Here is a 24648-nt window from a genome sequence, read left to right on the forward strand (position 1 = left end):
GAAGGAAGTTCGGAAAACTGAAAACCATTCAACATGAACAACATGTGTACACAAAGAACAACAGCCCGAAGGGAACAGGGGCGGGTGCTGGGTCTCCCAATTGGAGCTAGAAGAAAGATAGATTTTTGTGTACTCGCCGTAAAATCTCTTTCTCTGAGTCTTCATTGGGGGACACAGGACCATGGGTTATGCTGCTGTCACTAGGAGGCTGACACTAAGTAAACAGAAAAAGTTAGCTCCTCCCCAGCAGTATAACCCCTGAGCCAGAGGCGGACTCAATCAGTTTAGTGCACAAGCAGTAGGAGGAGAACCAAACAATCTTGAATAAGACAAGGAAAAAACTATAATCAAATAGACGTGCGACCAATGGCCTGGGAATATGGCCACTGAGGCAACAGACCGGCAAAATGTAACCCAAAAAACACAAAGCAGGGTGGGTGCTGTGTCCCCCAATGAAGACTCAGAGAAAGATTTTACGGTGAGTACACAAAAATCTATCTTTCTCCATCGTTTCATTGGGGGACACAGGACCATGGGATGTCCAAAAGCAGTCCCTGGGTGGGAAGAGAACCATCACCGGAGATCGGTAGGAAACCGCTTCATCCTGTCGGGCTTGACCCAGACCTACAATTACCTACCTTGATACAGGTGTGCTACTGCCGCCCGCAAAGATAACGGCAAAACTGGCCACTGCCAAAGCTTGGGTGTGACCTGATAGGAACTAGTAAAGGTCTGCCTACTAGACCGGGTGGAGGCCCGGCAGACCTCGGTCCGTCAACGTCTGTAGTCCAATCATCCAAGAGACTCTCCTTGGACGGTAGAAAAAACGGCGGAGGTCCGTCTTCCATGCGATAGGCGTCACCTATGACGGAAGGATCCCTATGGAAATCTTAGCCCTGGGCGCCGGCATGCGCCTCCTGGGACCGGATGAAAAGATGAACTGTCCAGAAAAGATGAACTGACTGTCGGAGTAGACCGAAAAATGCGGTCCTGAGGGCACAACCTACTGAGGGCTCGTACCCGTTCAGGAACGAAACTAGGCTCTTTTCAGGCTGAGAGAAGGTACTAGAACCGAACCCGAAACCCCAAACTCCTTACTGGAAGGAAGGCGGGCTGCCTTAGACCGAAGGGAGGGTAGTGGCCGGAGCACCCCCCTTGCCCTACTGGAGGGCCTGGAAAAAAAGGGGGGAAACAAAGGCAACAAGAGAGAGCTGTTCGCCCTGATGCCCCTTGAAACAAGGAGACGGCCACGAGGAGCCCACCTATCCGAACAGGTGGGAGTAAGAACCCCTCGGAAAAGCTCAAACCGAGAGCCGTGAGGTGAACTCATCGCTAGATTAAGGTCCCACGTTACTAGTGGACGGCGATGCCGCCGAGCCAGATGTACGCTTCTCTGCGTGAAACACCTTGGTCGTGGGACGAGAAGTGATAAGCCTCTGAACTGAAATGACCGCGTCGACACCATGCCCCTAGAGGGACGCGCTAGAAAGCCGCATCCAGATCTGACTGTCAGCATGGCAGTAGTGCAGGAAAGGAGTGAGAGAGAGAGGAAAGAAGATGTGCTCTTTACACCCCGGAGGAACTCCACACGTGTGGTAATACCTTTTCGAGGGAACCGGCTCCCCGGTCTCCAACATTGTCTGCATCCTTCTTGCCAACCGGCCTGTGCGAGCAAGAACCCGGGATCCGCTCTTAAGGTCGGGAAACTTAGGGCTTCTAAGTCCTGGTGGCAGAGAGGGCTCAACACGGAAGAACTGGACGGTCTGGAAAGCGCCACAGGGCCTCTGCGAGTGGATTGAGTGACTTCTGTGAACTATGCTCGCCTGGGCCCCTCCATAGCCACCCTCTGCCTTGGTCCCTCTTGAGAAGCTCGAGATCATGGGAAGCCGTAGGCGGATGCCCAAGAAAATGAATAAATGAACCGGCCTCACAGCCGGGCGAGGGCGTCGTCACCTAGCGCAGAAAAGGGGGCACCCTAGACGCGCCGTTGACTAGAAAGCTGGATCGGGGGGCCAATAGGACCACGACTGGAGGTCTTCCTTCGTCGTAGATCTGGCTGGAGACTTCCCTGTCGAGGAGCCAATCTGCCTAGGCGAGGCCCCTCCTGCTGAGAAAAAACGGCCGTCCAAACGTCCACGGTAGGGATGAGAACTGCCGAGATTAGAGAGCGCGAGATCCGGCCCAGAGCAAGATCTTCATGACCTCTTCCTTTTTCATGACACTTCCTGCGCCTCCCTGGTGGATGATGCACGCCACCGCTGTGGCATGGACTGACTGGAACCTGATCGTAACAACCTCGCCCCAGTGAAGAAAAACGTGACCGGTCTAACCGGATGGATCTGAAATCCTGGAATGCTGAAGGGGAGACCACACATAAGGGGTGTTCCTCGGGATCGTGCCGTGGAAAGGTGGACAAGCCCACCCTAGCATAGGAGACTGGTAATGGCTGATGCTATTCTCCAGAGGAGACGGAGAGGGGATCTTCCCAGGGACCGGACACGAAAGCTGGTCCACTAGGAAGGGAAGGCGGATCCCCGGGGCATACAGAAGCTACTTATCTCCGTTCCTCAGTGGGGACCTCTGGAAGGGCAAGGATGAACACCGGTAAGTGTACCGCCGCTATCACCTCCCCCAGCCGCTGCGGACCTGCCTACCGAACCCGACTTGGTGCGGGGAAGGAAAACTACTCCTGCGTGAAGAGTAACTTCCGTTTGGCGGTCTCGAAAAACATGCCTCAGGGGATGATCTACCGGGCCGGGGTCTGAAAGGACTCCAACCGGTGGAGCAGCTGCCCTAGTAGCGAGAAATGACGATGAGAGATAGAGGCGCCCTGACGGTTGCGGCTCGAACGGACCGGAGCCGAGCGGTGAAGGCGACGATCCTGAGCGTCTGGGCCGATGCTGGGAAGAGATGTGCTCTTCCCTCACGTAGCCTAGGGAGAGATGTACACTTCCCTCACGCAGTCTAGGGGATCTACTGGACTAACCTATGTCAGAAGGGACGTTCACCTGAAGGCGGAAGGAAGGTCAGCGACTCTTTAGATGTCGCCTCCGCGATCCAGCTCCTGAGGCAGAGGCCTCGACGGGTGGACACCCTGCTGCTATAGGCTCAGGCCGTGAAGCTGGTAAAGTGCCAGGGCTATGATGAGAAGGTACTTACCGAAGATGTCAACCAGTTCTTATCGGCAGAGATGGAATGTAGTCCTCTGCGTAGGGAGTCCGTGGAGTCCCTGAGAGACGTCACCTTAAGCCAAGAGGCAACCTGGCGGGTCGATCGCAGGGGGGCATGCCCCTTCTCTCCGGAGCCCCTTGGAGAATGAATAACGACAATAACAAGACTTACCGCTGGTAACGTCTAGTCTGGATGATGTCTGTGAAGGAGCAGTAGCTCTGCGAACTATTGGATGTCCACTGAAAACATCATGGGTCCTCTAGAAAAGTCTTAAAGGAGACCTGTGTGCTCAGAGAGGAGAAGAGAACTATCCGTTGGCCTTATGGTCCGACTCACCGTTTCTTCCAGGTTAATCGTCATGCGCCGAACCTCGGCGCTTGCTCGTAATCCAGCAGAGGTGGTACGTCTGGGTCATCACCAGAGAGGTCGGAAGGCTTCTGGACGAGCGGGAGCTTTGGACCTGGGAATGAAGGAAAAACCAGGGGGAGGCGCCGAAGGCGAGACCTGGCGGGTACGCTTCGAGCAGCGGGTGAGGTCCCTGGTACGGGACTCACCTCCCCCGGTGCGTGCACGTAGAGAAGGACTGTCCGTACCTTTAAGGCTTGACTCACCATCCTTACCCGGCTATTAGTCATGCGCCAAACATCCAGGTACTCCTGCTCGAAGTCCAGTCGAGGTGGAAACGCCTGGGCCATCCCCGAGAGGTCGAAAGGCTACCAGAGGAGAGGCAGTCTGGACCTGGGGAGTAAGGTGAACCCTGGGGGCGCAGAAGAAGAGACCTGGCGGGTCCGCCTTGGGCAGAGGAAAAGGTCCCTAGTACGGGACTCAACTCCCCGGGGGGAATGCGCCAGTCTTGCGGATGGTTACGGCAGAGCGACGGCCCGGGGACGCAGCGCATGCGCACCCACCCGAGGGACGTCAGCACGGGGATGCGGGGTCTGAGAGAGGGCGCCAACCCGTCTGCCGGTGCAGGATACCGGTGCGTGCAGTGCCAGGGCCCGCGGAAGCTGGAAGCACTAATGTGACAGCGTTCGGGGTAATTCACAACTGAGAGAACAGCCCTAAACCAACTGTGCCTCTTATGTAAACCAAGAACCCGAATACGTGCTCGTAAGAGTTAATATACATTATATATATATATATATATATATATATATATATATATATGTCTACATTTACATATTGAAATAAACTGAGCCCATGACAAAAGAAACAGAAACAACCACTATCGTTCAAAGAACGTGGCTAATGTTGGCTACTTTTCCCCCAAATGAGGGTTGCTGTAGCCTCAGCAATCCGCAGACTAGGGAAACTGCTATAATCAGCCTCTTTTTTTTTTTTTTTTTAAATGGATGCTGAGGAGGCTGAAGGGGGGGGGGGGGGGGGGGGGGCCGAGGAGAGCGGGAAAAAACCTCCACCGCCCCTCCCTGTGATGCCTGGGGCTGGGAGGAGGGTGGAGACCGAGCGGCCGGCGGCCAATCACGCTGGGCCTAGGACGCCGGGGACAGGGCCGAAGCCGGGGCCTAAATTTTGGAGGCTGCCGGAGGATGGAAGGTACCGGCCGGCTGTCCTGCCAGTGAACGGTGGCTGTGGCGCAGCTGCGAAGACCGGATGTCGGCAGTGCGTGCGCTCCGTCGCCCGATGCGGCCCGGGGCGTCAGGTGATTAGGCCCAGGCCGGAGCCTAAATAGAAGCAGCCGGCGCAGGGTAATGCAGAGACCGGCGGTTCTACCTGTGGGGGCGGCGGCGCGGCCGCGACGTCCGTGCACCGGCCGTCTGCCTGTGTGGATTCCAGCGCTGGATGAGGACGTGGCCGGGGAGCCCGGTGAGTAGGCCCGGACCGGGGCCTCTATTTTGTAACCCCCTGGGGGAATGTAGGAGGGGGTGTCCTACCTGGTCGGCGGCGTAGTCTCTGCCAGTGTGCAGGGGAGCTCTGCACCTGTGTCCCTGTGCTCCGCACACCGGAGGACTGGCTGCGGACCGCAGAAGAATGAGGCAGGCAGGCAGGCAGGGAGGTGGACACCGGTGGGGGCAGAGAGCCCCCTGTAGTGAAGCAGCGCTGCGGGCCCCATCATCCAGACGCGCTGCGAGGTCCAGTCCCTGCTGTATGTCCCTTGCACCCTTTGGGGTGATACCGCAGGGTGAATAGGAGGTGCCCAGGAAGGATTAGCCCCGCGTGCCAACCCGGGAGTGGTACCGTGGAATTGGACGGGGGAGAGGGCCCGACGACTCAAGCTTCTGCGACCCAGGGGAGTGGTACCCACACGGGCTGCGAGAGCTGAGGTAGGGAAACGATACCTGCAGAAAGAGAGAATTCCAACAGATGAGAGCGACGAGCGTCGCCGAGAGAAAAATGAAAAAAATATACGCAAAAAATCAAGTGGCTGAAGAGGGCCCAGTCGGCCCACATCAGCCTCCTACGACACTAAGCAAAAAAACTGATTGAGTCCGCCTCTGGCTCAGGGGTTATACTGCTGGGGAGGAGCTAACTTTTTCTGTTTACTTAGTGTCAGCCTCCTAGTGACAGCAGCATAACCCATGGTCCTGTGTCCCCCAATGAAACGATGGAGAAGAAGGGAATTTTGTTACTTACCGTAAATTCCTTTTCTTCTAGCTCTTATTGGGAGACCCAGACGATTGGGGGTATAGCTACTGCCCTCTGGAGGCCACACAAAGCACTACACTAAAAGTGCAAGGCCCCTCCCCCTCTGGCTATACCCCCCCCGTGGTATCACGGGTTCTCCAGTTTTAGTGCCAAAGCAAGAAGGTTGAAGCCAATAACCGGTTTAAACAAATTAACTCCGAATAACATCGGAGAACTGAAAAACCGTTCAACATGAACAACATGTGTACCCGCAAACAACAAAAAAACATCCCGAAGGACAACAGGGCGGGTGCTGGGTCTCCCAATAAGAGCTAGAAGAAAAGGAATTTACGGTAAGTAACAAAATTCCCTTCTTCTTCAGCGCTCTATTGGGAGACCCAGACGATTGGGACGTCCAAAAGCTGTCCCTGGGTGGGTAAATAAATACCTCATGTTAGAGCTGCAAAACAGCCCTCCCCTACGGGGGTGTCACTGCCGCCTGCAGGACTCTTCTACCTAAGCTGGCATCCGCCGAAGCATAGGTATGCACCTGATAATGCTTGGTGAAAGTGTGCAGACTGGACCAGGTAGCTGCCCGGCACACCTGTTGAGCCGAAGCCTGGTGACGTAATGCCCAGGACGCACCCACGGCTCTGGTTGAGTGGGCTTTTAGCCCTGAAGGAACCGGAAGCCCCGCAGAACGGTAGGCCTCTAGAATTGGTTCTTTGATCCATCGAGCCAGGGTGGCTTTAGAAGCCTGCAACCCCTTGCGCGGACCAGCGACAAGGACGAAAAGTGCATCGGCACGGCGTATGGGCGCCGTGCGGGAAATGTAGATTCTGAGTGCTCTCACCAGATCTAGCAAACGTAAGTCCTTTTCATACCGGTGAACCGGATGAGGGCAAAAAGAAGGCAAGGAAATATCCTGATTAAGATGAAAAGAGGATACGACCTTAGGAAGAAACTCCGGAATGGGGCGCAGCACAACCTTGTCCTGGTGGAACACCAGGAAGGGAGCCTTGGATGACAGAGCTGCCAGCTCAGACACTCGCCGAAGCGATGTGATCGCAACAAGAAGCGCCACTTTCTGCGACAGCCGAGAAAAGGAAACTTCCTTCAGAGGCTCGAAGGGCGGCTTCTGGAGAGCAACTAGTACCCTGTTCAGATCCCATGGATCTAACGGTCGCTTGTACGGGGGCACAATATGACAGACCCCCTGCAGGAACGTGCGCACCTTAGGAAGACGTGCTAGACGCTTCTGAAAAAACACGGATAGTGCCGAAACTTGCCCTTTAAGGGAGCTGAGCGACAAGCCCTTTTCTAACCCCGATTGCAGGAAGGAAAGAAACTTGGGTAATGCAAATGGCCAGGGAGACACTCCCTGGGCCGAGCACCAGGATAAGAAAATCTTCCACGTTCTGTGGTAGATCTTAGCAGAATTCGACTTTCTAGCTTGTCTCATTGTGGCAACCACTCCTTGAGATAATCCTGCAGATGCTAGGATCCAGGACTCAATGGCCACACAGTCAGGTTCAGGGCCGCAGAATTCTGATGGAAAAACGGCCCTTGGGACAGTAAGTCTGGTCGGTCTGGCAGTGACCACGGTCGACCGATCGTGAGATGCCACAGATCCGGATACCACGACCTCCTCGGCCAGTTTGGAGCGACGAGTATGATGCGGCTGCACTCGGATCTGATCTTGCGTAGCACTCTGGGCAAGAGCGCCAGAGGCGGAAACACGTAAGGGAGCTGAAACTGCGACCAATCTTGAACCAAGGCGTCTGCCGCCAGAGCTCTTTGATCGCGCGACCTCGCCATGAATGCCGGGACCTTGTTGTTGTGCCGGGATGCCATTAGGTCGACGTCCGGCACTCCCCAGCGGCGACAGATTTCCTGAAACACGTCCGGGTGAAGGGACCATTCCCCTGCGTCCATGCCCTGGCGACTGAGGAAGTCTGCTTCCCAGTTTTCTACGCCTGGGATGTGAACCGCGGATATGGTGGATGCTCTGTCCTCCACCCACATTAGAATGCGCCGGACTTCTTGGAAGGCTTGCCGACTGCGCGTCCCTCCTTGGTGGTTGATGTATGCCACCGCTGTGGAGTTGTCCGATTGGATTCGGATCTGCTTTCCTTCCAGCCACTGCTGGAAGGCTAGTAGGGCAAGATACACTGCTCTGATTTCCAGAACATTGATCTGAAGGGTGGACTCCTGCGGAGTCCACGTCCCCTGAGCCCTGTGGTGGAGAAACACTGCTCCCCACCCCGACAGACTCGCATCTGTCGTAACTACTGCCCAGGATGGGGGCAGGAAGGATCTTCCCTGAGATAATGAGGTGGGAAGGAGCCACCATTGTAGAGAGTCCTTGGCCGTCTGGGAAAGCGAGACTTTCCTGTCCAGGGACGTTGACTTCCCGTCCCATTGGCGGAGAATGTCCCATTGAAGTGGGCGCAGATGAAACTGCGCAAAGGGAACTGCTTCCATGGCTGCCACCATCTTCCCTAGGAAATGCATGAGACGCCGCAAGGGATGCAACTGGCCCTGCAGGAGAGATTGCACCCCTGTCTGTAGTGACCGCTGCTTGTTCAGCGGCAGCTTCACTATCGCTGCTAGAGTATGAAACTCCATGCCAAGATACGTTAGTGACTGAGTCGGTGATAGGATCGACTTTGGAAAGTTGATGATCCATCCGAAAGACTGTAGAGTCTCCAGCGTAGCATTCAGGCTGTGCTGACATGCCTCCTGAGAGGGAGCTTTGACCAATAAGTCGTCTAGGTAAGGGATCACCGAGTGTCCCTGAGAGTGCAAGACTGCTACCACCGCCGCCATGACCTTGGTGAAGACCCGTGGGGCTGTCGCCAGACCAAATGGAAGAGCTACGAACTGAAAATGGTCGTCTCCTATCACAAAACGTAGAAAACGTTGATGTTCTGTAGCAATTGGCACGTGGAGATAAGCATCTTTGATGTCTATTGAGGCAAGGAAGTCTCCTCTGGACATTGAGGCAATGACAGAGCGGAGGGTTTCCATCCGGAACCTCCTGGCGTGCACATGTTTGTTGAGCCGTTTTAGGTCCAGAACAGGACGGAACGAGCCGTCCTTTTTTGGAACCACAAAGAGATTGGAGTAAAACCCTTGCCCTTGTTCCTGAGGAGGGACTGGGATCACCACTCCTTCCGCTTTTAGGGAATCCACCGCCTGCAGCAGAGCATCTGCTCGGTCTGGATGTGGGGAGGTTCTGAAGAACCGAGCTGGAGGACGAGAATTGAACTCGATTCTGTACCCGCGAGACAAAATGTCCGTCACCCACCGGTCTTTGACCTGTGACATCCAAATGCCGGAAAAGCGGGAGAGCCTGCCCCCGACCGGCGATGCGGAGGGGGGGGGCTGGAAGTCATGAGGTAGCCGCTTTGGAAGCGGTACCTCCATTTGCTTTCTTGGGGCGTGTGTGAGTCCGCCACGAATCTGAGATTCTTTGCGTCCTCTGAGTCCCTTTGGACGAGGTAAATGGTGTCTTGCCCGAACCTCGAAAGGACTGAAACCTCTGCTGCCACTTTTTCTGCTGAGGTTTGGATGTTCTGGGTTGTGGTAAAGAGGAGTCTTTACCCTTGGACTGCTTAATGATGTCAGCCAATGGCTCGCCAAACAGTCTATCTCTAGACAAAGGCAAACTGGTTAAACATTTTTTGGAACCAGCATCTGCTTTCCAGTCCTTTAACCACAAGGCTCTGCGCAAAACTACCGAATTGGCGGACGCCATTGAGGTGCGACTGGTAGATTCTAGGACCGCATTGATAGCGTAAGACGCAAACGCCGACATCTGCGTGGTAAGGTGCGCCACTTGCGGCACTGCTGGATGCATGATAGCATCCACTTTTGCTAAGCCAGCTGAAATAGCCTGGAGTGCCCATACGGCTGCGAATGCCGGAGCAAACGACGCGCCGATAGCTTCATAGACAGATTTTAACCAAAGGTCCATCTGTCTGTCATTGGCATCTTTAAGTGAAGCGCCATCCTCCACTGCAACTATGGATCTAGCTGCAAGTTTGGAAATCGGGGGGTCTACCTTTGGACACTGTGTCCAGCGCTTGACCACCTCAGGGGGGAAAGGGAAACGCGTATCTTTAGATCGTTTAGAGAAACGCCTTTCTGGGTGAGCGTCGTGCTTCTGGATTGATTCTCTGAAGTCAGAGTGATCTAACAAAGCACTCAATTTACGCTTGGGATAAAGGAAACGAAACTTCTCCTGCTCCGCAGCCGCCTCTTCTGCTGAAGGGGCTGGGGGAGAAATATCCAACAGCCTATTGATGGCTGAGATAAGGTCGTTTACCATGGCATCCCCATCCGGGGTATCCAGGTTGAGAGGGGTTCCAGGAGTGGATTCCTGATCACTCTCATCAGACACATCACAGGGAGACTGATTGCGCTGAGACCCTGAGCAGTGTGATGACGTCGAGGGTTTTTCCCAGCGAGCTCGCTTAGGGTGGCTGGGGCCATCATCTGAGTCATAATCCTCGGCCTGTGAAGCCGGGGACCCCCCTGTGGGCTGGATACATTCCAAGTAAGGGGGACCTGAGGACAGAGGCCTCGCCGTGCCCAGAGACTGAGCCCCATGCATAGATTGCAAGGTTTCAAGGATTTTTGCCATAGACCCAGACATATTATCTGCAAAAACTGCAAAGTCTGTCCCTGTCACCGGGGCAGAACTTACAAGCGTCTCAGCCTGGGTCGCTACCTCTCCTGACTCCGGCTGGCGAAGCAGCACCGGGTCGGAGCATTGCACACAATGGGGGTCATCGGAGCCTGCTGGTAGATTAGCCCCACATGCAGCACACGCAGTATACACAGCCCTTTTTGCCTTGGCCGCCTTGCGTTTTGAGGATGACATGTTGCTGCTTCCACAGAGCGATCTGGGATATGCAGCCAGAAGCGACCTCACAGTGCAAGAAATACAATATCTATATATCTGTACACAGTACACCGATACACCGTGAGGCACTAGAGGGACCAGCACAGAAAAATCGCTTACCGCCCGCTTAAAAAAGCGGGTGTGTGGTCGCCAGATAGCCCCTAGTCCAGGTCTCCCAGAGCCTTGCGTCCTTCCTCCAGCCAGGCATGCATGTAATGGCTGCCGGCGTCTCGAGAGAGGAAGGGGGGCGGGCCCTGGGCGTTCCTGGCCAAGAGCGGGAAGCCTGCTTCCCTCTGTGCCAAGTGAGAGGGCTGGAGCATGTAAATCAGGCTCCAGCCCTCGTCGCTGCTAGCGAACAGCGTCTCTCCCCTACCCTGAATGACAGGGTGGGGGCGGGAACGAATCGGAGCTGCCGGCGTCCTAGGCCCAAAAAGCCGGGGACTAAATTTATAACCGCCGCCGCCGTAAAAGCGCGGACGGCGGATCCCCGGCGCACCACAAGTCACAGCAGCGCCGCCCGGTCCAGAGGGGGTCGGCGCTGCGTTCCCATACACAAAAAAGTCCCCCAGTAATCTGTAGGGACACCAACTCCACGTTGCGGTCCCCGGCGCACTACAACACCCAGCCAGCCCGGAGTGTGTCTGTGCCTGCCGGGGACACAGAGTACCTGTATGATGCAGGGCCTGTCCCTGATCGTACTCCTGCTCCGTCTCCATCAGGTTCTAATGGGTCTGTGGATGGAGCCCGGCGTCAGAGCTGAGAGGCCGGCAGGATCCCACTTCCACAGAGCCCTACAAGGGGATGTGGAAGGAAAACAGCATGTCAGGCTCCAGCCCTGTACCAGCAATAGGTACCTCAACCTTACAACACCATCCAGGGGTGAGAAGGGAGCATGCTGGGAACACTATATGTGTCCTCTTTTCTTCCATCCGAAACAGTCAGCAGCTACTGCTGACTAAAATCTGTGGAGCTATGCATGGAATGTCTGACCTCCTTCGCACACAAAGCTAAAACTGGAGAACCCGTGATACCACGGGGGGGGTATAGCCAGAGGGGGAGGGGCCTTGCACTTTTAGTGTAGTGCTTTGTGTGGCCTCCAGAGGGCAGTAGCTGTACCCCCAATCGTCTGGGTCTCCCAATAGAGCGCTGAAGAAAAGGAATTTACGGTAAGTAAACAAAATTCCCTTCTTTGTCGCTCCATTGGGAGACCCAGACAATTGGGACGTCCAAAAGCAGTCCCTGGGTGGGTAAAATAATACCTCGTAATAGAGCCGTAAAACGGCCCCTTCCTACAGGTGGGCAACCGCCGCCTGAAGGACTCGCCTACCTAGGCTGGCATCTGCCGAAGCATAGGTATGCACCTGATAGTGTTTCGTGAAAATGTGCAGGCTCGATCAGGTAGCCGCCTGACACACCTGCTGAGCCGTAGCCTGGTGCCGCAAAGCCCAGGACGCACCCACGGCTCTGGTAGAATGGGCCTTCAGCCCTGAGGGAACCGGAAGCCCAGAAGAACGGTAAGCTTCGAGAATTGGTTCCTTGATCCACCGAGCCAGGGTTGATTTGGAAGCCTGTGACCCTTTACGCTGGCCAGCGACAAGGACAAAGAGTGCATCCGAGCGGCGCAGGGGTGCCGTACGGGAAATGTAGAGTCTGAGTGCTCTCACCAGATCTAACAAGTGCAAATCCTTTTCACATTGGTGAACTGGATGAGGACAAAAAGAGGGTAAGGAGATATCCTGATTGAGATGAAAGGGGGATACCACCTTAGGGAGAAATTCCGGAACCGGACGCAGAACCACCTTATCCTGGTGAAACACCAGGAAAGGGGCTTTGCATGACAGTGCTGCTAGCTCAGACACTCTCCGAAGTGATGTGACTGCTACTAGGAAGACCACTTTCTGCGAAAGGCGTGAGAGAGAAATATCCTTCATTGGCTCGAAAGGTGGTTTCTGAAGAGCCATCAGCACCCTGTTCAGATCCCAGGGTACTAACGGACGCTTGTAAGGAGGGACTATGTGACAAACCCCATGCAGGAACGTGCGTACCTGTGGAAGTCTGGCTAGGCGCTTCTGAAAAAACACAGAGAGCGCTGAGACTTGTCCCTTAATGGAGCCGAGCGACAAACCCTTTTCCAATCCGGATTGAAGGAAGGAAAGAAAAGTGGGCAAGGCAAATGGCCAGGGAGAAAAACCCTGATCAGAGCACCAGGATAAGAATATTCTCCACGTCCTGTGGTAGATCTTGGCGGACGTTGGTTTCCTAGCCTGTCTCATAGTGGCAATGACCTCTTGAGATAACCCTGAAGACGCTAGGATCCAGGACTCAATGGCCACACAGTCAGGTTGAGGGCCGCAGAATTCAGATGGAAAAACGGCCCTTGAGACAGCAAGTCTGGTCGGTCTGGTAGTGCCCACTGTTGGCCCACCGTGAGATGCCACAGATCCGGGTACCACGACCTCCTCGGCCAGTCTGGAGCGACGAGGATGGCGCGGCGGCAGTCGGACCTGATCTTGCGTAACACTCTGGGCAACAGTGCCAGAGGAGGGAACACATAAGGGAGTTGAAACTGCGACCAATCCTGAACTAAGGCGTCTGCCGCCAGAGATCTGTGATCTTGAGACCGTGCCATGAATGCCGGGACCTTGTTGTTGTGCCGGGACGCCATTAGGTCGACGTCCGGCATCGCCCAGCGGCAACAGATCTCTTGAAACACGTCCGGGTGAAGGGACCATTCCCCTGCGTCCATGCCCTGGCGACTGAGAAAGTCTGCTTCCCAGTTTTCTACGCCCGGGATGTGAACTGCGGATATGGTGGAGGCTGTGGCTTCCACCCACAGCAGAATCCGCCGGACTTCCTGGAAGGCTTGCCGACTGCGTGTTCCGCCTTGGTGGTTGATGTATGCCACCGCGGTGGAGTTGTCCGACTGAATTCGGATCTGCTTGCCTTCCAGCCACGGCTGGAACGCCTTTAGGGCAAGATACACTGCCCTTATCTCCAGAACATTGATCTGAAGGGAGGACTCTGGCTGAGTCCAGGTACCCTGAGCCCTGTGGTGGAGAAAGACCGCTCCCCACCCTGAAAGACTCGCGTCCGTCGTGACCACCGCCCAGGATAGGGGTAGGAAGGATTTCCCCTTCAACAATGAAGTGGGAAGCAGCCACCACCGAAGGGAGGCTTTGGCTGCCTGAGAAAGGGAGACGTTCCTGTCGAGGGACGCCGACTTCCTGTCCCATTTGCGGAGAATGTCCCATTGAAGTGGACGCAGATGAAACTGCGCAAAAGGAACTGCCTCCATTGCTGCTACCATCTTCCCTAGGAAGTGCATGAGGCGCCTCAATGGGTGTGACTGACCTTGAAGGAGAGATTGCACCCCTGTCTGTAGTGAACGCTGTTTGTCCAGCGGAAGCTTCACTATCGCTGAGAGAGTATGAAACTCCATGCCAAGATATGTCAGTGATTGGGCCGGTGTCAGATTTGACTTTGGGAAATTGATGATCCACCCGATTCTCTGGAGAGTCTCCAGAGCAATGTTCAGGCTGTGTTGGCATGCCACTTGAGAGGGTGCCTTGACAAGCAGATCGTCTAAGTAAGGGATCACCGAGTGTCCCTGAGAGTGTAGGACTGCTACTACTGTTGCCATGACCTTGGTGAAAACCCGTGGGGCTGTCGCCAGGCCGAAAGGCAGTGCCACGAACTGCAGGTGTTCGTCCCCTATGGCGAAACGCAGGAAGCGCTGATGCTCTGGTGCAATCGGTACGTGGAGATAAGCATCTTTGATGTCGATTGATGCTAGGAAATCTCCTTGGGACATTGAGGCGATCACGGAGCGGAGCGATTCCATCCGGAACCGCCTGGTTTTTACGTGTTTGTTGAGCAGTTTGAGGTCCAGAACGGGACGGAAAGATCCGTCCTTTTTTGGCACCACAAACAAGTTGGAGTAAAAACCGTGACCCTGTTGCTGAAGAGGAACAGGGATCACCACTCCTTCTGCCTTCAGAGTGCACACCGCCTGAAGAAGAGCATCGGCTCGCTCGGGGGGCGGAGATGTTCTGAAGAATCGAGTCGGAGGACGAGAGCTGAACTCTATCCTGTAACCGTGAGACAGAATGTCTCTCACCCAACGGTCTTGTACCTGTGGCAGCCAGGCGTCGCAAAAGCGGGAGAGCCTGCCACCGACCGAGGATGCGGTGTGAAGAGGCCGAAAGTCATGAGGAGGCCGCTTTGGGAGCGGTTCCTCCGGCGGTCTTTTTAGGACGTGACTTAGACCGCCATGAATCGGAGTCCCTCTGACCCTTCTGTGGCCTGTTGGACGAGGAGAATTGAGACCTGCCCGCGGGCCGAAAGGACCGAAACCTCGATTGTACCTTCCGTTGTTGAGGTCTGTTTGGTTTGGACTGGGGTAAGGATGAGTCCTTTCCCTTGGATTGTTTAATGATTTCATCCAATCGCTCACCAAACAGGCGGTCACCAGAAAATGGCAAACCGGTTAAGAACTTTTTGGAAGCAGAGTCTGCCTTCCATTCACGTAGCCACATGGCCCTGCGGACTGCCACCGAATTGGCGGACGCTACCGCCGTACGGCTCGCAGAGTCCAGGACAGCATTAATGGCGTAGGACGCAAACGCCGACGCCTGAGAGGTTAAGGACACCACCTGTGGAGCAGAGGCACGTGTGACTGCATTAATCTGCGAGTGACAAGCTGAGATAGCTTGGAGTGCCCATACGGCTGCGAATGCCGGAGCAAAGGACGCGCCGATAGCTTCATAGATGGATTTCAACCAGAGCTACATCTGTCTGTCAGTGGCATCTTTGAGTGAAGCCCGATCCTCCACGGCAACTATGGATCTAGCCGCCAGTCTGGAGACTGGAGGATCCACCTTGGGACACTGAGCCCAACCCTTGACAACATCAGGGGGAAAGGGATAACATGTGTCCTTAAGGCGCTTAGAAAAGCGCTTATCTGGACAAGCTCGGTGTTTCTGGACTGCCTCTCTGAAGTCAGAGTGATCCAGAAACGTACTCATTGTACGCTTGGGAAATCTAAAACGGAATTTCTCCTGCTGAGAAGCTGACTCCTCAATTGGAGGAGCTGGGGGAGAAAGATCCAACACCTGATTGATGGACGCTATAAGGTCATTGACTATGGCGTCTCCTTCAGGTGTATCTAGGTTGAGAGCGGCCTCAGGATCAGAATCCTGATCTGCCACCTCCGCTTCATCCTCTAGAGAGTCCTCCTGCTGAGACCCTGAGCAGTGTGATGAAGTCGAGGGAATTTCCCAGCGAGCCCGCTTAGGCGGTCTGGGACTGCGGTCCGTGTCAGAGACCTCACCCTGGGACCTATGAGTCGACCCAGGAGCACTCTGCTGTGCCGACCAAGGGGGGGCTGGGAGCAATGATTCAACAGTGCCCGGGGCCTGTGTTACCGGTCTGGACTGCAAAGCTTCTAGTATCTTAGCAGACCATCTATCCATAGACTCAGAAAGTTTGTCAGCGAATACTGCAAACTCTGTCCCTGTCACCTGGACAGTGGGAGCCGGTGGTTCCACCTGGGCCGAGGGTCCCACCAGTGGCTGAGACTCCGGCTGAGTGAGTGTCACAGGGGCCGAGCATTGCACACAATGAGGGTCGGTGGAACCTGTCGGTAGTATAGCCGCACATGAGGTACAGGTTGCAAAGTAAGCCTGTGCTTTGGCACCCTTGCTTTTTGCGGACGACATGCTGTTGTCTCCTCTGAGTACAATCCGGGAGGGTATATAGCCAAAAATCAACAGTGCGACCGTACAGAGTAAATGTATAGCATATAAGCATATATATATATATATATACACACACACACTTCGGCACTCAGGGGGCCAGCACCTAGAAACAGGTGCTGCTTACCGACCGCCCAAAGCGGTTGTGTGACCACCAGATTCCCTGCCTGGGCCTCCCAGAGCCGTGTTGTCTCTCCTCTCCAGCTTCAGAAGTGCTGACAGGAATGGCTGCCGGCGTTCTGTGAGGAGGAGGGGGCCGTGGGCGTGCCCTAGAAAGTGCGGGAATCTGGTGCCCCACGGTGCTCAGTGAGGGGGGAGGAGGATACAAAGTATGCTCCAGCCCTCAGCGCTGACGTCCTGTGCAGCGTCCCGCCCTTCCCCTGACTGGCAGGCCCGGGGGCGGGAATATGCGGTACTAGGCCGCAAAAGCCGGGGACTAAAGTTATAAGCGCGGCCGGCAAATAAGCGCGGTCAGCGCGGTAGTCCCGGCGCACTAACACACCCAGCAGTGCTGCAGCGTGTATGACAAAAGCGCTCCATGCGCGGTCCCCAAGGGGACACAGAGTACCTCACAGTAGCAGGGCCTTGTCCCTGACGATACCCGGCTCCTGTCCAGCAGATTCCCCAGGGGCTGCGGAGGGAGCACGGTCCCAGTGCCTGGAGACCGATTAGGTACCCACTTCACCCAGAGCCCTTAAGGGATGGGGAAGGAAAACAGCATGTGGCTCCTGCCTATGTACCCGCAATGGGTACCTCAACCTTAACAGCACCGCCGACCAGAGTGGGGTGAGAAGGGAGCATGCTGGGGGCCCTGTTATGGGCCCTCTTTTCTTCCATCCGATATTGTCAGCAGCTGCTGCTGACTAAATTGTGGAGCTATGCGTGCATGTGTGCCTCCTTCGCACAAAGCATAAAAACTGAGAAGCCCGTGATGCACAGGGGGGTGTATAGGCAGAAGGGGAGGGGCTTTACACTTTTAAGTGTAATACTTTGTGTGGCCTCCGGAGGCAGAAGCTATACACCCAATTGTCTGGGTCTCCCAATGGAGCGACAAAGAAAGTCAATGAAAACTGTACAGCACATGAATGGTATGTGAGTGCTGTCCAATTTTATTGGCAAGGTTGATCAGCGAGTCGGATCTAAATCAGATATCTCTTCCTGTTTTTGTGTGGACCATGGTGTCCACAAAAATACAGTGGAACCTTGCTTAACGAGAACAATCCGTTCTGGGACTGTGCTTGTTAACCAAAGTTACTCGTTCAGCAGAGCAAGATTTCCCATAGGAAATCATTTAAATGCAGAGAATTCATTCCACAACTTGTTAAATGTCCCATCCCACACACGTACAAACACGTACAAAAACACACACACACATTATGCTCACCTTACCTTCCGTTCCATCGCCTGGGACTTGCTGTTCGCTAGTGCGGGCTGTGTATCTAGTAACCATGACGACGAGGGAGGAACTTCCGCACCCAGAGCGCTGACGTCAAAGGCAGGAGTTGCATGCCTCAGCAGAGCAAGATTTCCCATAGGAAATCATTGCAATGCAGACAATTCATTACACAACTAGTTAAATGTCCCATCCTGGTCCCCTATTCTGTCATTCCGCACAAACACACAGCAGATATTATATGCTCACCTTACCTTCCGTTCCATCGCCGGTCTCCTGGGACTTGCTGTTCTCCGGTGTGGGCCGTGTATCGGGTTACCATAACGACGAGGGAGGAACTTCCTGCCAGAGCACTGACGTCAAAGGCAGAGCCGCTTGCCTCTGATTGGCCAGCGCGCTGCCTTTGAGTAGCGGTGACAGGAACCAGGAAGTTCCTGCTTCGTCGCTATGGATGCAGATGTACAGCCTGGAGTGGAGCGGAGTAGCGAACTACATGACCCAGAAGGCCGGCGATGAAACGGAAGGTACACATATTATATGCTCACCTTACCTTCCGTTCCATTGCAGGCCTCCTGGGTCTTGTAGATCACCGCGAGCACGTCGCGATGTACCCAAGAACTACAAGAACCATGAGGCCGGCGGCGGAACGGAAGGTAAGGTAAGCATAATACTGTATGTGTGTGCGTTTGTGTGGACTGCAAGTGCGGGTCAGAGCGCGGTGGATGGACGGAACCAGAAGTGTGTGAGGTGAGGATTTTGCTCACACAGCAAAGCTTTCTCGTAAACCGGGTTACAAATTTACAGAAAGCTTTGCTTGTTAAGCGAAATTCTCGTTAAGTGGGTTACTCGTTAAGCGAGGTACCACTGTAAATAGGAATGTGAACAGCCACAGACTAATAGGTATAAGTTCTGTGAAATACAGAGAAAGAACTCGTTTAGACATCAGTTTCTCATACAAGAGTTCTTAAGAGTCACATTTTAGAAACTGTTGACCCCCAAGCTCTCTGCATATGGTTTAGCGGTACAAGATTCCCATGTATGTAAAGGGACGACCTTTACTGTCTGGACTTAGGTTTTTATGATACATACTTGGATTCTTTCAAATCCTTGGCAGTTCCCACTCCTCTAGGTGCTGGAATCTGGAAAGCAAAACACAGCTTAAGTTTTTAACTAAGCATAAGGAGTTTTTTTTAAGTATTTACCATTCCATAGCATATCATTTTTGTCTTCAGGAGTTTCTAAGCTTGCAATTACAAATATTAATCTAGAGTATGAACATAAAAACAGATTTTTGTGTACTCACCGTAAAATAGTTTTCTCAGCCATCATTGGGGGACACAGGACCATGGGTGTTATGCTGCCTATCCATAGGAGGACACTAATTAGATGCAAAAGCATAGCTCCTCCTCTGCAGTATACACCCCCTGACCGGGCCAGGCAAGCTCAGTTTTAGTACACAAGCAGTAGGAGAAAAAAAAAAAAAAACCAGAAAAAACTTCTCAGAGGAACATAAGAAAAAAAAGAGTCATAACCAAATAAGGTACTGAGAGAATCAAGGCCCAACAGGGCAACAGGGTGGGTGCTGTGTCCCCCAATGATGGCTAAGAGAAAATGATTTAACGGTGAATACACAAAAATCCGTTTTTCTCTGACGCCTCATTGGGGGACACAGGACCATGGGACGTCCTAAAGCAGTCCATGGGTGGGAAACATAAAAGACGACAACACAACCCAAGGACTAGGAACCAGTCCCAGACACACCTGGAGCGCCTACTGAGAGAGGTGCTCTACTGCGGTTTGTAGAATTTTCCTACCCAGATTTGCCTCAGTTGAAACCTGGGTATGGACTCTGTAATGCTTTGAAAACGTATATAGGCTAGACCAGGTCGCAGCCTTACACACCTGTTCCACTGAAGCCTGATGCTGAATGGCCCACGAAGCGCCAACTGCTTGCGTGGAATGAGCCCGCAGCCCACTGGGAATGGGCTTGAGTTGCAAGCGGTAGACTTCCTGGATCACAGAGCGAATCCAGCGAGCCAGAATCGCCTTTGAAGCTGCCTGTCCCCTTCTTAGGCCCCTCAGGAATGACGAACAAAGAGTTAGTTTTCCTAAAGGGGGCTGTCCTGGATATGTAATATCTGAGAGCTCTGACGAGGTCTAACGAATGCAGAGACCTTTCCACCCTATGAACTGGGTGTGGACAAAAGGAAGGCAGAAAAATGTCCTCGTTCAAATGAAACTGGGTAAGAACCTTTGTAAGGAAATCCGAAAGGGGGCGCAGAACCACCTTGTCCTGGTGAAAAATCAGAAAAGGCTCGCGGCAGGAGAGTGCTGCTAGCTCCGAAACCCGTCTGATGGACGTAATTGCCACCAGGAATGTTACCTTCCAGGACAGAAGAGCAAGGGAGGATTCCTTGAGGGGTTCAAAGGGAGACCTCTGGAGACTGTCCAGAACGAGGTTGAGATCCCATGGTTCCAGCGGCCGTTTGTACGGGGGAACAAGATGGGAAATGCCCTGGAGGAAGGTCTTGACTTGCGGTTTTTGAGCCAGGCGGCATTGGTAGAAGATTGAGAGCGCTGAGACATGGGGATGGCCAGAGACTAGGCTAGACGTTAGTTTCCCTGCACCACGAAAGGAAGATTTTCCACGTACGGTGGTAAATGCGGGATGAAGCAGGCTTTCGGGCGCTGATCATGGTGGAAATAACCGCGGGGGAAAATCCCGCTCTTGTTAATACCCAGGTCTCAATGGCCATGCCGTCAGCTTCAGGGCTCTGGAGTTCTGATGGGAAATGGGCCCTTGGGTCAGCACGTCTGGGATGTCTGGAAGGCACCACAGTGCGTCTGTGAGCATTTGTACTAATTCGGTGTACCAGGCGCGCCTGGGCCAGTCCGGTGCTATCAGTATCACCGGGACTCCCTCTGCCTTGATCTTCCTGATTACCCGCGGCAGCAGGGGTAGAGGTGGAAATATGTAAGGCAGGCAGAAGTGGTGCCAGGAGCAGACTAGAGCATCCGCGCCGATCGACTGCGGGTCGCGTGACCTGGCTATGAACGCGGGTACCTTTGCATTCAACCTTGAGGCCATTAGGTCCACGTCTGGTGTGCCCCAGCGAGTGCAGATGTGTAGAAACACATCTGGGTGGAGAGACCATTCTCCGGCGGCCAGGCCTTGGCGACTTGGTGAAAGTCTGCTGCCCAGTTCTCTACCCCCGGTATGTGTACCGCTGATATCACGGATCCCGTCGATTCGGCCCAGCTGAGGATCTTGTGGGCCTCGAGATAAGCCGCTTTGCTGCGGGTGCCCTCCTGCCGATGGATATAGGCTACAGCTGTCATATTGTCCGATTGGACTCGAATCTGACGACCCGCCAGCAGAGGGGAGAACGCTCTGAGCACGAGGAAGATCGCGCGGAGTTCCAGGATGTTTATGGGTAGGAAAGACTCCTGGGGCGTCCAAAGTCCTTGAGCAGTGTGGTGCCGGTACACTGCTCCCCAGCCTAGGAGGCTGGCGTCCGTGGTCAGGACCAGCCAGTTCACTGGGAGAAAAGATCTCCCCTTCGAAAGGGATGAGGACCGAAGCCACCAGCGGAGTGCGTACCTGACTGAAGGCGTCAGGTGAAGATGTCTGTCCAGGGAGAAGGGGCTCTTGTCCCAGGCCGCTAGAAGGGCTAGCTGCAGTGGGCGGAGGTGCAGTTGAGCAAAGGGTACTGCTTCCATAGCCGCCACCATCCTGCGGAGTACCTTAATGCTGAATCGAATGGAGCGAGACGGAGGAGGACGTAGAAGGCAGCGTACCGCTCGTTGAAGAGCGATCGCCTTGTCCTGAGGGAGAAGGATCAAGCCCCAACGGATGTCCAGGGACATGCCCAGGAAGGTAATGGATCGTGATGGGATCGGGGATGATTTGTCCAGATTCACTAGCCACCCTAAGCGGGATAGCGTGTCCACAGTGATCTGTACGCTAGTTGAGCAGTCGCGGAAGGAGGGGGCCTTGATGAGGAGGTCGTCCAAGTAAGGGAGAATGACTACTCCCCTGGCGTGAAGGACGCTCATGGCGGCCGCCATGACTTTGGTGAAGACCCTTGGTGCGGTGGCAAGGCCGAAGGGTAGAGCTACGAATTGAAAGTGGGAGTCCTGAATTGCGAAGCGGAGGAACTTTTCGTGATCTGGGGCGATGGGTATGTGCAGGTACGCGTCCTTGATGTCTATGGAGGCGAGGAATTCCCCTTCGACCATGGATGCAATAATGGACCTTAGGGACTCCATTCTGAATCTCCGTACGTGCACATGTTTGTTTAGGTGTTTGAGGTCCAGGATGGGTCGAACTGACCCATCCTTTTTGGGGACCACAAAGAGGTTGGAATAAAAACCACCGAACTTCTCGTCGTCTGGGACAGGTATTATCACTCCTGCTGTTTGGAGCGAGTGGATTGCTGAGAAAAAAGCATTGCGTCGTTTTCGAGTCTTTGGGGGGTTTGAGAGAAAGAACCGACTCGGGGGTCGGGTCCGAAATTCTATGTGGTAACCGGAAGACACAAGGTCTCGCACCCATTTGTCGTCTGAGGCGGCAGCCCAGATGTGTTGAAAGAGCCGCAGTCGACTTCCTACAATGAGTGTGTCTTCCGGGGCGCCGAAGGAGTCATGAGGGGGGAAAACGTCGTGGCCAAGTCTCCCTAGTCCTGGACTGTTTCGGTCTAGGCTGCCATGACGAAGTGGGTTTCAGGGAGAGCTGAGAAGGTCGGTCCCTGCGTAGTCTGCGGCTGGTGGCGGGGACAGCACGGGATGTCGACCAACCAAATGAGTTCCGAAAGGAGCAGAACGAGGACTGTGGACGTTTGGTGAAGAACGTCCTGTACTTCAGCCTGGGGAGGTACGCTTTCCTCCCGTGGCGTCAGACATGAGCTTGTCCAGACGTTCGCCAAACAATCGGTCTGGAAAAAAGGGAAGGCCCGTGAGAAAATTCTTGGAGGCAGACTCTGCTCGCCATTGTCGGAGCCAGAGAGCTCTATGGATGGCTATGGTATTTGAGGCGGCAAACGCTGCGCAGGTAGCAGCGCCCATGGAGGCCTGCATGAGGTACTCCGCCGCAGCGGCAATTTGAGCTGTTACCTCTGTGAAGGTATGAGTGAACTGGGATTCCTCAAGCGAAGTGTTAAGGGATTCTGCCCAGACCGAGATCGCCTTTGCCACCCACACAGAGGCAAAGGAGGGCGAGAGGGAGGAAGCCGCAGCCTCAAAAGCAGAGCGGGCGAGGTGCTCCACCTGTCTGTCTGTTGGGTCCTTGATGGAGGAACCATCAGGTAAAGACAGGAGCGTCTTTGTGGTAAGGCGAGAGCCCGGGAAGGGGGGGGGGGGGGGGGTCGACCGAGGGCGGATCGGCCCATCCCTTAGGGGCAGGTGAGGCAAAAGGGTACCAGGACTCCATGAGTTTTCAGTTACCGAAGCGCCTGTCAGGCTTCTCCCTTTGCTTTGTGAGGATATCCTGAAACTCTGGGTGATCAGCGAAAACCTTTTGGGGTTTCCTTGCCCTCTTAAAGGAGACCGCATGGTCAGTGGTAGTGGATGGGGGATCCTCCACATGCAGAGTTTGGTTGATTGCTGCTATAAGGGAGTCTATTGCAGTTTGATCATCTGGGGAGGATGAAACCAAGGAATCCTCTTGGTACAAACAGCATTCTCCCTCCTCCAGCTCTTCAGAAGCCGTGGAGCGTGTGGGAAAACCTGCCCTGTGTGCTCCCGAGGGAGAGCACGCTGGAGACACCCGGCCGTGTGCTCTTTTCCTGATCCCTGCAACGGGTGAAGCATGTGCCCGGATTACCTCAGAAGGATCCTCCATAGAGGTATCCTCAGGCAGCGTTCCGTCCAGGGACCCCGAAGGGTGTGGAGGACGACATTGCATAGCCAGCACCAGGTTCTGTGACAGTTTTTCCATGGATTGGGACAAAAACTGTGCCCATTCCGGTGGGCTGGGAGCCCTAGGCTCTGGGCTGACGGTTGCGGCGGTGGTGGGAGGGTGGTCTTTGGGGGCTATAGGGGCACATGACTCACAGAGAGAAGAGGTGTGTTTACGTGGTAGCTCAGCGTGGCAGGCAGTGCAAGCTGAATAATAGACTATGTGGGCCTTCGCACTCTTAGTGCCCTTAGAATTCTGCATGTTCCTAATAGGAGTATGCCAGGAGGGGGAGCAAAGCTCAGAAGGGCTACAAGTGAAGCAAGCACCTCACCAGAATCAACCGATGGCCCTGTCCTCAGGAAGGAGTAAGCTCTATGGAGATCTTCCCACACATTCCTTAAAAGAGCACGAAGAAGTCAGTGTGGCCCCCCCCCTGCTGTGGGTAGTAAAAAACGGCGGGAAGGGAGCTTCTGACAGTTTTCCTCCCTCTCCCTCCAGTCAGCACACAGCTTGTCACTGGTGGTTATCAGCCGGCTTTTCTGCTAGAGCAAATAAAACAGAGCAAATAAACAGCGTGAGTTCCTGAGCTCTGTGCCCTCCCCCTGCCACCGGGAAATTATCTGTGCAGGACTTTCTGCAAACAGCGAGGGACTTTCCCCTCCTCCAGCCAGCAAGCTAGAGAAAAGTTAACACTGTGTTCAGGATCCCTGGGGCTCTCCTCCTTGCAATCAGCAAGGGACTTTCTCATAATAAATACTGTAAATTCAGCAGTCCTGGGAGCCTTCCCTGCACAGTCTTTTCTACCTTTGTCTGGGAAACCAGTCAGGGGGGATCTAACCTTAAACACTGCTTCAGTCCAGGCAGTGAAAATAGAGTCAGCTTGCTGTGTCCGGTCACACCGGTGCCATATTCAACTCAGAGCCTGCAAAGAGGGGCTGAGGAA

The 24648-nt window shown here is 54.3% G+C and overlaps 1 protein-coding gene across 1 annotated transcript in view; it reads right to left on the reverse strand.

Moving 5' to 3' along the window:
- The window catches only part of LOC142246629 (uncharacterized), a 96253-nt gene that overhangs the window by 39689 nt on the left and 31916 nt on the right, over positions 1 to 24648 (reverse strand). Inside the window, exon 3 of the mRNA XM_075319697.1 lies at positions 18899 to 18948. Coding sequence (XP_075175812.1) covers positions 18899 to 18948 — 50 coding nt within the window. The remainder of the gene's footprint in view (positions 1 to 18898; positions 18949 to 24648) is intronic.

This window comes from Anomaloglossus baeobatrachus, chromosome 7, assembly GCF_048569485.1.
Source record: "Anomaloglossus baeobatrachus isolate aAnoBae1 chromosome 7, aAnoBae1.hap1, whole genome shotgun sequence".
Taxonomy (NCBI): Eukaryota; Metazoa; Chordata; class Amphibia; order Anura; family Aromobatidae; genus Anomaloglossus; species Anomaloglossus baeobatrachus.